This window comes from Sesamum indicum, linkage group LG13, assembly GCF_000512975.1.
Source record: "Sesamum indicum cultivar Zhongzhi No. 13 linkage group LG13, S_indicum_v1.0, whole genome shotgun sequence".
In the NCBI taxonomy this organism is placed as follows: Eukaryota; Viridiplantae; Streptophyta; class Magnoliopsida; order Lamiales; family Pedaliaceae; genus Sesamum; species Sesamum indicum.
Genome location: NC_026157.1, coordinates 4,037,322 through 4,049,347, shown reverse-complemented (window position 1 = coordinate 4,049,347; position 12,026 = coordinate 4,037,322). Strand labels below are relative to the sequence as shown.

At 31.4% G+C, this 12,026-nt stretch overlaps 1 protein-coding gene and 1 non-coding gene across 2 annotated transcripts; both read right to left on the bottom strand.

Annotated features, from left to right (window-relative positions):
* Positions 4,190-5,544, bottom strand: LOC105176403 (mitochondrial uncoupling protein 5). Its single transcript, XM_011099188.2, has one exon. It carries the CDS (start codon positions 5,302-5,304, stop codon positions 4,348-4,350), a length of 957 nt encoding a protein of 318 aa, XP_011097490.1. The 5' UTR covers positions 5,305-5,544; the 3' UTR covers positions 4,190-4,347.
* On the bottom strand, positions 8,604-8,685 carry TRNAS-GCU. The gene has a single exon. It is a non-coding gene; the product is annotated as a tRNA-Ser (tRNA).

The following is a 12,026-nucleotide window of genomic DNA, read 5'->3' as shown; positions in this document are numbered from 1 at the left end:
ATTTTTTATGAAGTTAAAAAAATACCCTTTATAATAAAATAATTAATTTATTCAACCTTTTAAAATTTATATTAATTAATAAATTATTTTTTTCATCAATATAATATATTGATTGATATATTTTATTTTTATTTATAATATATTTTATTATATATACGTAAAAACGATGTCGTAACGATTAATAACCCAAAAAGAAAAGATACTGGAAACATCTTTTTAATGTTGTTTGATGCATGAACCGGGTTTTAAGGAACATATGCTGGAATAATGAATTACTATTATTTTATTGAAATGAATTTATGCTAAGAAAAGAATCTATGCTGATTGCCGAAATTTGGGACCCACGCGCTAATGACCTTAACCTACACCACAAATACTCGGACATGTCCCCTTTCTACCTAATTTTAAATTCTTATGCTACTTTATTTTTCTTTTTGATTTTTCTTTATACACACAAATCACAATATGCTTTTTGTTTTTTGGGTTCATGAGACGTCGGTGGATTATTGTATTATAAATTAAATAGTAATAATAATATTTAAACTTTGTAATATTTTGTATATATTGACATAAAATTATGCATATGGGATTTCATGAAATTATAATTTAATGTATGTATATATATATATTAGAGGTTATAAGTAATTTTTTAGTCATACAACTTAGTGAGTAGCATTTTCTGTCTTGCATGAATTGATTTTCGTAATTTAGTCTTGTAAATTAAAATTTTAGCAATCATAGTCCTTTTTCTGCCAAAATCCTCAATCTAATTGAGTTATGCGCAAGTTATATTCAATTTTCAACCAATTTGATTAAAGAAGGACTAAAATTGTCAAAACTTTATAAATTCGTGTAGGATAAAAAATGCTATTCTTCAGATTATATTTGGATTAGGAATAGATAATAATAAATTCTTTGATCTGTTTGGATAATTTTAAATTCAAATTCTTTAATTTTTATTTGAATTATGATTTATTAAACATTAATGAATTTCATTTTTTTAACATAAAATCATTTAAAATCCTTACTTCAGACCCAAATTTTTCGATCTCAATATAACCTCAGTGAGACTTGTGCTTAATTTCCACTGTACTAGTGGATTGAGGTGATCAAATTCGGTAATATTTCGATTTAAATTTGTAATTCATTAACAAAAAGAAAAAGAATATTAATGTAGAAGAAGGAATAATATATGGGAGAATATGTGGAATAGAATGAGTGCATTTGAGAATGTGAATGTTAATAATGCATGTTTAGGACAATTTGTTTGAAAGTGTGATGTCTGCATATTATATATTATGTAATGATAGGTAAAGCCTGTCCGGTTGAGCATTAATGATCAAACTGTTGTTGAACTACTAAACTTAAATTAGGTCAAATAAAACCTCATTTTATTGCATGTTAAGGGATTCCACGTACATGCCATGTGTTTCTCCCCTAATCTTGGGATTTGGTCACTACAAAGGGAGGGATCTACTATCATATTTTTGCATTATATAATTGAGTTTGTTTTTTATTTAATAAAGGGTTAATAATATTGGTATTCGTTGAGATTAGGTCAAAATATCCAGAAACATTCTTGATTTTTTGTAAAATTACAGCTATACTCTCCGAGGGTTGTTAGTGTAATGTTTTGTTGTGGGGCGTTTGTGCAGCTTTGCATTTGAAATAATAAGGGTGTAGTTGTAGTTATAATTATAACATCAGCTGGTGCCTTATAATTTTGCAAAAGGCAATGAGTTCTTGTGTATTTTGACTTAACCTCAGAGGGGTGTGAATGTAATTTATCCTTTTATGAATTATAATTTTATTTAGTTATATTTGTTTTAGATAATTATATTTACACCTTTGGTTTATGGTCTATTTTCACAAATCGCTCTTGTTTTTTTTTTTTATGCGTAATTACAGAAATCAACCTTGGTAGCCAAAAAATAGGGGTAAGTTGTGTAATGTTGTTGACAATTTTGAAGGAATTATTTGAATATTTTAAAAACTAGGGGTGATTATGTAAATGAAGTTGATGCTTTTTGTATGTGATGCGTGGAAAAAAAGCACGAGTCTAATGGATATGGACTATTGTTCAAAACTTGAGCCAAAGCGAATGCAAATCGTAAAGGGGGGCTTACAAAAAAAGCATTAGCGCTCCTACGTCCAAGTTAGTATTGGATTCGAGATGAAATATAATTTTTTGCAGGTGCCCTCTTTAGGATTTGAATTTGATTCAGCCCAAACTTTGAGTATAGTCCAGATCTATTGTACCCATACATTTTTTGAACACATCAATTATTATTATTATTATTATTATTAGTAGTAGTAGTAGTAGTAGTAGTATAACAAAATGATATTATATTTGGTATTTCGCTTAGTATATACATAATACATGTATACAATTTTAAACTATTTATACATATGTATTACAGAAAAACAAAATTTAGCATAATTATCGTAATATCTTTTAAAAGCATTACCAAATATATCAACTTCTAAAATATTTTTTTTTTAAAAAAAAATACTTAGCCAAACACCCTCTTTTTTAGGGGGAAAAAAGAAAATTGCTTTTATTTATATATTTATGTATGCATTTTTTATGTTCTGTCTGTATTAAAAATAGATAAATAATAATAATAATTAAATAATTTTTTTATTTTAAAATTGTGGAAAGTGAGAGAGATTTGAAAATGGAAAGGTAGGAATGATGGCCGTTCAAAGTGGAGCATTATTTTTCGCATCTAGAAAGCTTCAAACTTCAAATACCCACAACGCACCAAATTCATACATTTATAGACAATCCTACGGTTTGAACTATACAGTTTTTTGTATTTAAAATTTGAATGTGTGGGCATGTGCGTGTCTTTAGAATAAAAAGAAAGGAACACGACTCTCTAAACTTTTAAAAGAAGGCAGTACGACTCCCTCATGCGGAACACAATTGTGCTATTCTTCTAAAAGTTACTGTAGTAGTCGCATTAGTCTTTAATTTTTTTTACTAATATTAAAATGATTTAATTATATAAATATAAATTTCAAGTAATATATGAATGAAATTGGTTTCAAATTGAGACACGAGGGTTTAATTTTATTTACGCCCATGTGATATTATAAATGAGCAAATTACCTTCCTATGAAAATTATCTTTTTGTATTTTTTAAAATAAATCAATTTATCCCTTCTAAAAAGATAAATTGTTGTATTTTAAAAAATATAAAGGGATAAATCAATATTATATGGGCTAAATTGCATTTTCCGCTAAGACATGACGATGAAAGGGAATCAAGCGTGGAAAACACAAAGACACGTTCTTTGTGTGAAAAGAGTAATTTCCAGACACAAAAGCAACCAAAATTCACAACGTTCACGCAACTTTTTATTCCTAAAAAATCATAATTTCTCACATATTTTTCATACCAAATCAATCAAATGGTTGCGTTGCTCTCAAGTACTTATGACCTGCCATATAACATTTTCCCCATATTCATGATTTAATAATTATATATATATATATATATATATATATTATATACACAAAATTAAAAAAGAGTGCAAAATGAGAATTGACAATAAGGGTTATAGTTTGGAAGATATCCCCCGTCTAGGATCAAACTTGTATGTATAAGGAGATGTCCTTCTTCGATAAAAGTTTGCACGTGTATCTTATTTTGTGGTAAAATTGATAGAAGTTGTTGGGATAGGCCATTTCTTATTCTCTGTTGATCTTATTAGTGTGAGTAAACTTTTACGTTGAAGGGATCCTTCATCGATTACGACTCTCTAATCTGTAGGTAGTCCTTATTTAGGATTCTGAGTTCTTGGGGGAATCTCCTTCAACATGTGTCTTTCATACTGGCTAGGGGGTATACTTGGTGGTCCAAGTATGCCACGTGTGACCCGTAGGGGCATTTAAACACGAATTTTCGGTCGGCCATCACTGGTTGGACCACGTCTATGAGTTAGGTCCTTGAATATCTTGAGTGGTCACTTCTTTTATCGTCTATGGGGGGCCCTGGGCTCTTTTGCTCTTCCTTGCACTAGAGTTCCTTGGGCATTACGCATCAAATCAATAATAAATTAATCGAAGGTAAATATAATTTTTAGCCATTATCGGAAGGTGGTCAGGGCTCAAAGTTACATAATTCTATAATTTTCTTGAATTAATATTAATATTTAGAACAATTCATTGATATTTTAAAAATAAAAAGACAACATGTGTAACACTAAAGATTATTATTACATTTAAACCTTGTGACATAATCATAATCTTTTTATGGGAAATTAATATTTGCTAAAATAGTCGAAAAGATTTATGTGTTCTTAGTTTCCACCCCAATTCTTCGTCATCATCAGCTAGTTTCAGAAATCCTTGAGCAGCTTCCGGACCTGTTCCAGTGTGACAAAGAGCACGACAGTGAATGGTCCTTGCCTCGAGATCGTCGGAATAAACCCTTTGTAAAGCGCCATTGGCCCCTCAGCATTGATCGTCTTCATCGCGCAGTCGAGGGCCCCGCTGTACGGCGGCGCCTTCCCCGCCTCCACCTTCATGTTCATCACGCGGGTCTTGATCACGTCCACCGGGTTCGACGCCACCGCCGCCACGAATCCGGCGGCGAAGCTCGCCGTCACGTGAGTCCCCAGCCCGTCCTTCATCAAGCCTTTCTCAAGTATCATTTCCTTGACCTGATCATACGATGCGAGCTGAGAAGCGGTGACGAGCATGGCGCGGTTCACCGTAAGGGATGAGCCGCGCCACAGGCTAGTCACGCCCTCGTTCTTGGTCATTTGCGAAATGGCGTCCACCACGCTCTTGTAGTTGCGCCGCTGGGCCACCGGGAGGCGGCCGTCGGCCTGCATCCGGACCATAGCAACATCGGCGGGGTTCCCTACGGCGGCTCCGATGCCGCCGGCGATGAGTCCGGCGACAATCTTCCTCGTGAGAGGCATGTTGTTGGTTTTCGGATCGGTCCATTTCTTCTTCAGGATGTCGTAGAGCCCCATCCTGGTGGTGGAGTAGAGGGTCTGGCGGAGGACAGTAGCAGAAACGCCGGAGAAGAGAGCTGCAGCGCCATCCTGCTGGATGATCCGGATCCCAACAGAAAGAGGACCGACGCGGGGCGGCGGGGGAGGAGGAGGCGGAAGGTGGATGTTGTGGGCGGCGGAGGTAGGGAATGCCATAGCAGGGCGGAGAGGCTGAACGGCCGACGGCCCCTCCCCTTGAAGCTGCATCCTGACCTTAATCAAATCCAGGGGGTGAGTACTGCAGCCGGCAACAATGGAAGCAATGCCTCCTTCAACAAATCCCTTCAAACCCATTTTCTCAGAAACTCAAATCGAAAAGAGAAGATCAAAATAAACAGGTAAAATCAAAATCAAAATCCCTCTCTAAAATTAGGATCAAGAGGAAAAAGACCAGTTGGAATTAGAGCTCATCTCACTGGAAACCAGGAGATGGGAGTGGAGGCCGAAGGCTATGGAGGAAAAGTGTGGAACGTTGGCCCTTTGAGACATATGCTGTAGAAGAGGAGAGGAAATGGTGGGTGGGTCTGAAGAGGGTGGGGCGGAGGGGATTTATAGGGGACTCTGAGGAGAGGAAAGAAGAAGGAAAAGAGGACTAGGTTTTCACGCGGCGCATAAGGGAGTTCAATTTATTATTTTTTTTTTAGGGTTAATTACTTTTAAATTCTCCTCAAAAATATAAAATTATATTTTCTCTAAAAAAAAAAAAACTGTAAAATTACATTTAGCTTTTAAAAGTTCCCCGTTTTACAGCTGACCTTCTTTTATTAGTGTTTATACAAAAAATTCTGAAGTTAATAAATACAAATTATATAAATTTTTAATTTGGTCGCTTATTTAATATTTTCATATATATTTTTATATTTATAAAGAGATAAATATAATATATATATATAAAGTGAGGCTAATACTATTATATTTTTTTATTATAAGTACAAAATTATTATATGAAAATATTAAATGTGCTTTAAAATTAAAAATTTATATATTTTCTTTTTTTTGTTAAAGTCAATTTTTTTTCTTCAAACCATAACCAAAAGGAATTATATGTCAACAATGAATTTTTTAAAACTTTTTTTGAACAAAATTATAATTTGACGTTTTAATGGGGGTGGAAGTGTAATTAATTCTTATCTTTATTTTGGTATGTTTGAATATGGAAACGTAATCTCAGACTCAGAGTATAGTCCAGATGCCAATTGCCAATGTTTACGCGGATTTTGGGTGGTGGTGTGGGGTCGGGGATTTTTCCATTCCAAGCAGTATTAATTCGGCCAACTCATGAACTCCTGGGGGTGGGGGTGGGGGTGGGGGAGGGGATTTGGCTTTGAAGTAAAATTTTATTACCATATTTGAAATTTCTAGATGTTCTCTAAGTTTATATTTGAAATTTTATTACCAAGTTCTCTAACTTCAAATATTCAAATATCCAAATGCAACTATTATGTGTGATCTAGATTTTCTTAGATGAAACAAACTTCAGGGGGCTAGATGTAATTTATCAAATCATAGGGGTCTATGTGTAATTACACCAAATTTTAGGAGAAGGAGCATAATTATTTCTATTAATTATTAATATAAAAAAATCTATAATTAATTAATAATTACTAATAAAATAAAAATAATAATTATTAAAGTAAAATAACAGTACATGTATTGATGAAATTCGAACTTATTAACTTATAATCACCAAGAATTTGAGCACTTTGGCATCCAACCTCACCTACCATATTGCCAACTTGCATGTGAAGTTATTCTTCTCTTGGAATAACTTAACTTGAAAAATTATTGAAGCAATGAATATGAATAAGCAACGTATTGGATCTATATTAACATATTAGTACAAAAGAATTTATGTAACTTATTATTATTATTGTTGTTGTTCTTGAGAAACGATTCTATGAATATGTACCAATATATTCTAAAAAGTATAATATTTTATACTCAACTTATTGAAATATTAATTATAAGATGTTGTAAATTATTTATTTATTTATTTTTTTTGGCGGGGTGGGGGAGAGCGTATACAACGTAAAAAATAAAATATTATGAATTTATAATCTCTACTAGAAAAGGCAAAGATCTCATAACTTATTTCTATCATTTTAACAAATTTCGTAGAATTAATTATAAGGGTAAAATATAAATACTGTTCAAATGAAAAATAATTATGTATCTCTAAATCATGAAGTGGACATTACTATTTTGTTATTGCTGAATTTTTTTTATAATATATATATATATATATTTAAAAATATAAAAAAAAAATTTGAGGGTGGATAGAGATAGAGAATATCATCCTATAAAAATATTTTTAGAAAATTATAATATATATGACTATAATTTATAATAAAAAAAGAGCATTTTGGTAAGTTTACTATAAAAATTGAATAGAAATCTTATGAAATGGGCTACTTATTAGATGGACGATAAAATCAGGGGGTATTTGTAATTTCTCAAACAACAAAGAGGTATTTGTAATTATGCCAAATTTCATGGGAGAATGTTGTAATTTATGCTAATTATAAAATTATCACTTGATGCTATGATCTTGGTTAGGCCACATCCCAAGAATAGGGCTTAAAGAAGGGGTCCTACTTTTGTGGCGTGACATCACTACTGACATTTTGTAATCACATCATTTTATTTTGTCCAAATACTTCAAAATTTTAATTTAAAACAATAAGATTTGACGTATTACAAGGTCTCTATTAGGAAAACAGTAAAGAGTATATAACTTATTTGTATAATTTTAACAAACTCATTCGAATTAATTGTACACTTGTATGTATTGACATGATCTTATAACTCTATCATTTTATTTTGTCCTGACATTTCAATAATTTATTTTCAAACTGAAATCTGATATATAATAAGATATATAAGCTGATAAGTTTAACCAAACAACTTCCAAACTCTATGACATCCTCCCAAACTCAAAATTCAGAATTAAAAAACACTGCAAACATAGTTTTCAAAAAAATAACAAAATTCAATTACCCTTTTAATTTATGAAAACACACTATCTCTACATCATCTCAAGATTATCAACTTGTTCATATATGACTTCATAGTAATAAAAAAACCCCGATATTTTAGAAAAGTCTAAAAGAAATTTGAATTTCAAGAAAGTCAATAAACACTTGTTTGAATTGGCTAGAAAGGCAATTAATAGGGAAGAGATGTTGACTTGACCCTTTGAGGATTAATTTGTTGAAATTAAAGGCCAAGATTATGAATATTATAATGTGAAAACAAAAGGGTTGAATAAAAAGAGCCAAAAACAAGAAGGGACCTTCCCCTTTGAGGTGTATATGGGGACAAACAAACAAAACTATCTCCAAGAATTTGACTTTTTGGACAACTTGCGGTTCCAAATTGTGTGGAGGGAGCTTGTTGGGCAACTTGCCACGTGTCGGAGGATGAGTGGGACAACAGGCAAGACCGGAACGAGTTGCCGCGTCCTGGTCTACCAGGTTTTATCTGGGACAGCATTCACTATTTGACTGACCAATATCAACCTTTGATATTTCTAGAATATTATAAATGTAATAAATAAAATAAATAAAAGGGAAAGGGCAAAATTGTATTATTTTCGTCGCCTGAGAGATTCGAACTCTCGCGGGGAAACCCCATGTACTTAGCAGGCACACGCCTTAACCACTCGGCCAAAGCGACTCTTTGCTTTCCTCCCTTTATGCTAAATAAATTATCCAAAAACTCATAATTAATACATAGATAGACTCCAAATACAACCCTTCAATATTTAAATCAACGTAAACACAATCTTAATTGATCCAACTTGAGATTTTTTATTTGGATTTAAATCAAGTCAATTTAAGTAAAAACGTGTGTGACCCTAATACTGTTTTGGTATTTTCTTAAGACTTGGGAATCCTTTTGCTATTTTTATTGATTGAATTTAAATGTTCATCATGAGCTCATATTTGGGTTATTGAAATTAACCTATTAAAATGATCTAAGTGATTGGATTTTTAGTTAAGTCCGTATGATCATTCATGAGTTCAAACAAGATATATTCTGGATATCTATATTATATATTAAATGAGAGTACCCGTTTGGTGTCTCTCTTATTTTTGATATGCTAATTTTCTTCCCCTCTCCTTTTTTTTTTTCTCACCCACTAACTTTTATATTTTTCCCATTATAGTAAGACTTATTTTTTAAATAGTTCTTTATTTTTAGGTTAATATTTTTTTTCTCTTTCTCCTACTCTAAATATTCTCTTTTAAAATTATTTATTTTATCATAATTATTTTTATATTATTATTTTTTCTACACTAAGAAAATTAGTGAATAATATATAATTATTTTAATTTTTTTTTATACGCATATATTAAATATGCCACATACAGCTAGTATAAATTAAACCGTGTTCCAAAGGCCCAAAATACCAGTGCAACTAGAGAAAAATGGCCCAATATGTCGAAATTAGAGACAAAATTTGAATTATTTAATTTTAAATTACCCTTATAATCACTATCTTAATTATTATAACATTAGTAGATGAAAATACCCTTTAACATTTTTCTTGTCCTCACAAATCATTGTCTTTTTAATCAATTGACACTGATAATTTATTTATTTTTATCTATAAAAATCTAAAATTAAATTTATTATCACTGTTATTAATTGTTTATTTTATTTTGTTTAATTAAAAACACATAACCAAAATTTAGATCGCGCACACACACTGAATATGCTTCAATGGTTAATATCAAACAAGCCGTGGGCTAATAATTAACTTTGATGTATAATGACTCTATAAATGTGATGCAGCGCACAGGGTTATTAAATATTATAATTACATTTACGTCTACTAATGTATGGTGTATTTATGCAAATTATTTTTATATTTTATGTAATTACATGAACCATTCATGACATATAATAAATAGGAGTAGTTTGTGTACTGATGTTGATATTTTTTAAGGTGTAAGTATAATATTTTTAAAAAATGGGGGTGGTATATATAAATAGTGTTGACGTATATAATGAGTATATGTACAAAAAAGTGAAGATGATTTAAGTAAATTTCATAAAATATAGGATGTAAATGTACTTAGCCCTTATTAATTAAAAATGTTGAATTATTTCCCATTCATAAATAGGTGTTTGTTGAAAATATAGGAGGTAGACTCGAATTATTTTTATGTTTCTTGAAATTATCATATGAAGTAAAAGTATAAAAAAGTCAAATGTAAATTGCATAGCAACCCCTATGTTGTATAAAATACAGAAAAAACCTCATCTTTATTATAAACTAACATAGAGTGTTGATGGGTGTCGAATTCACCAAAAATAATTCCTACGAACACTTTTGTAGATGTGTGAGTAGGGTCGAATCCACAGAGATTGGTTTTAAATTAATTCCTTCAAAAACGAAAATAATTAGGGGGAGTTTTGATTGTGAAGAAGAATAAAACTAAAAAGCTAATAAAATTAGAAGAGATAAATATAAGAGAAGAGTATTCCCTAATCAGTAAACAACCTTGGGGACGTCCTCAAGATTTAATTTACCGACAGCATTAAGAACTAGAAAGGCCCAATTCTAACCAATAAATTCCTACGAGGATTTATTTAAGTTAGATTGTGCGTTCCCCACAACATAATCGAAAACTTCTACATAATCAATTATGTTGTGTTACCACTAGTTATCGAACTAAACAAACAATTACGGATTTGAAAGTTCAATTGGCTAGGCAAATATTCTTGACAATAAATCAGATTATTTGTAATAAAAGCACAGAGAACAACACAAATACCAATATGAATAAAAGTAGAAAGCATAAATTAGATCTCACAACTCGTTGGATTTAAGCGTTCACCAAGTCTTCGACCGGAATGAGAGATTTAGCTAGACATGCTCATGGAAGAACGCATGAAAAGCAAAATAATATAAAAACGTAGAGAAATAGAAGAGTTCAAAAGTTGTCTCTTAAAGTGAATTACATCACCTATTTATAATAGCTAGATACCTAGTTCTACTAGGATTAGAAGTAGATTCCTAATTGAACTAAAAGACTTATAGAGATAAAATCTTAATCCTAGTTAAACTCTTCTTTCATCAGAGGTAGTCCAAGCAGTTCCAAACTCTTGCCAGAATTTGAGTTTGAGTCTTGTTTGAATTTCCATTTTGGTGCTTTTCTTCATTTTCCAATTCTTTTGTCCTAATGCTGCAAAATAATATTTAATTAGGAGCATTTGGTCACAAAATAGGCTAAAATATTATATAAAATAAGCACAAAATGCGATCCTATCAAGTATCCCCCCACTTAACCCTTTGCTCGTCCTCGATGCAAAGAAATAAAGATAAAATGGTTGAAGAAGTTCAAACTTTATGGATCGCAGACGAAAGTAACAAGCAAGAATCTAGTTGAGTGTTCAAAGAATGACACATCATATGATAAAAGACAACTGAATAAGTTTCAAACAAGTTTTCACAAGATGATCTTCATGAAAACTAAGCGTGGAAACAAGTGGACTATGCTCTCATATCTCCCAATCTCTCAAGTGTTTTTGGTTGAGTGTTTCACTCAAATGCTTGCTATGAAAATGCTTCACCATAGGCTTGATTATACACCAAAATCTCCACCACTTATAAATATGCACACACTTGAATCAAGAGGTCTTATATTTTGGTTGTAATGGGGCGTTGGTTTGGGGGTAGGAAAAATAATGAAAAATGAGGTGAAAATCCAAGGAACTAAATTAGAGCACCAAGTAATAGATGTAGGAATCCAAGCTTTTCAAAATTGATTTATCTCATACTCTTTCATGTCCCACTTTCCTCGACTTGAGCTATGCCTTTCTTTCAAAGAGAGAAAATATATTTTTTTTTTCTTCCCTTTTTTTTTCTTGCCTTCTTTTTTTTTTTCTTTTTCTCTTTTTTTTTGTAAGGCATTTTTTTTTCTTTTCTCTCTTTCTTTGTCTATTAAGGCATAGAACAAGATTGTCATGTGACATGTTAGCTCATAAACGTCCTTTACAATAATTGA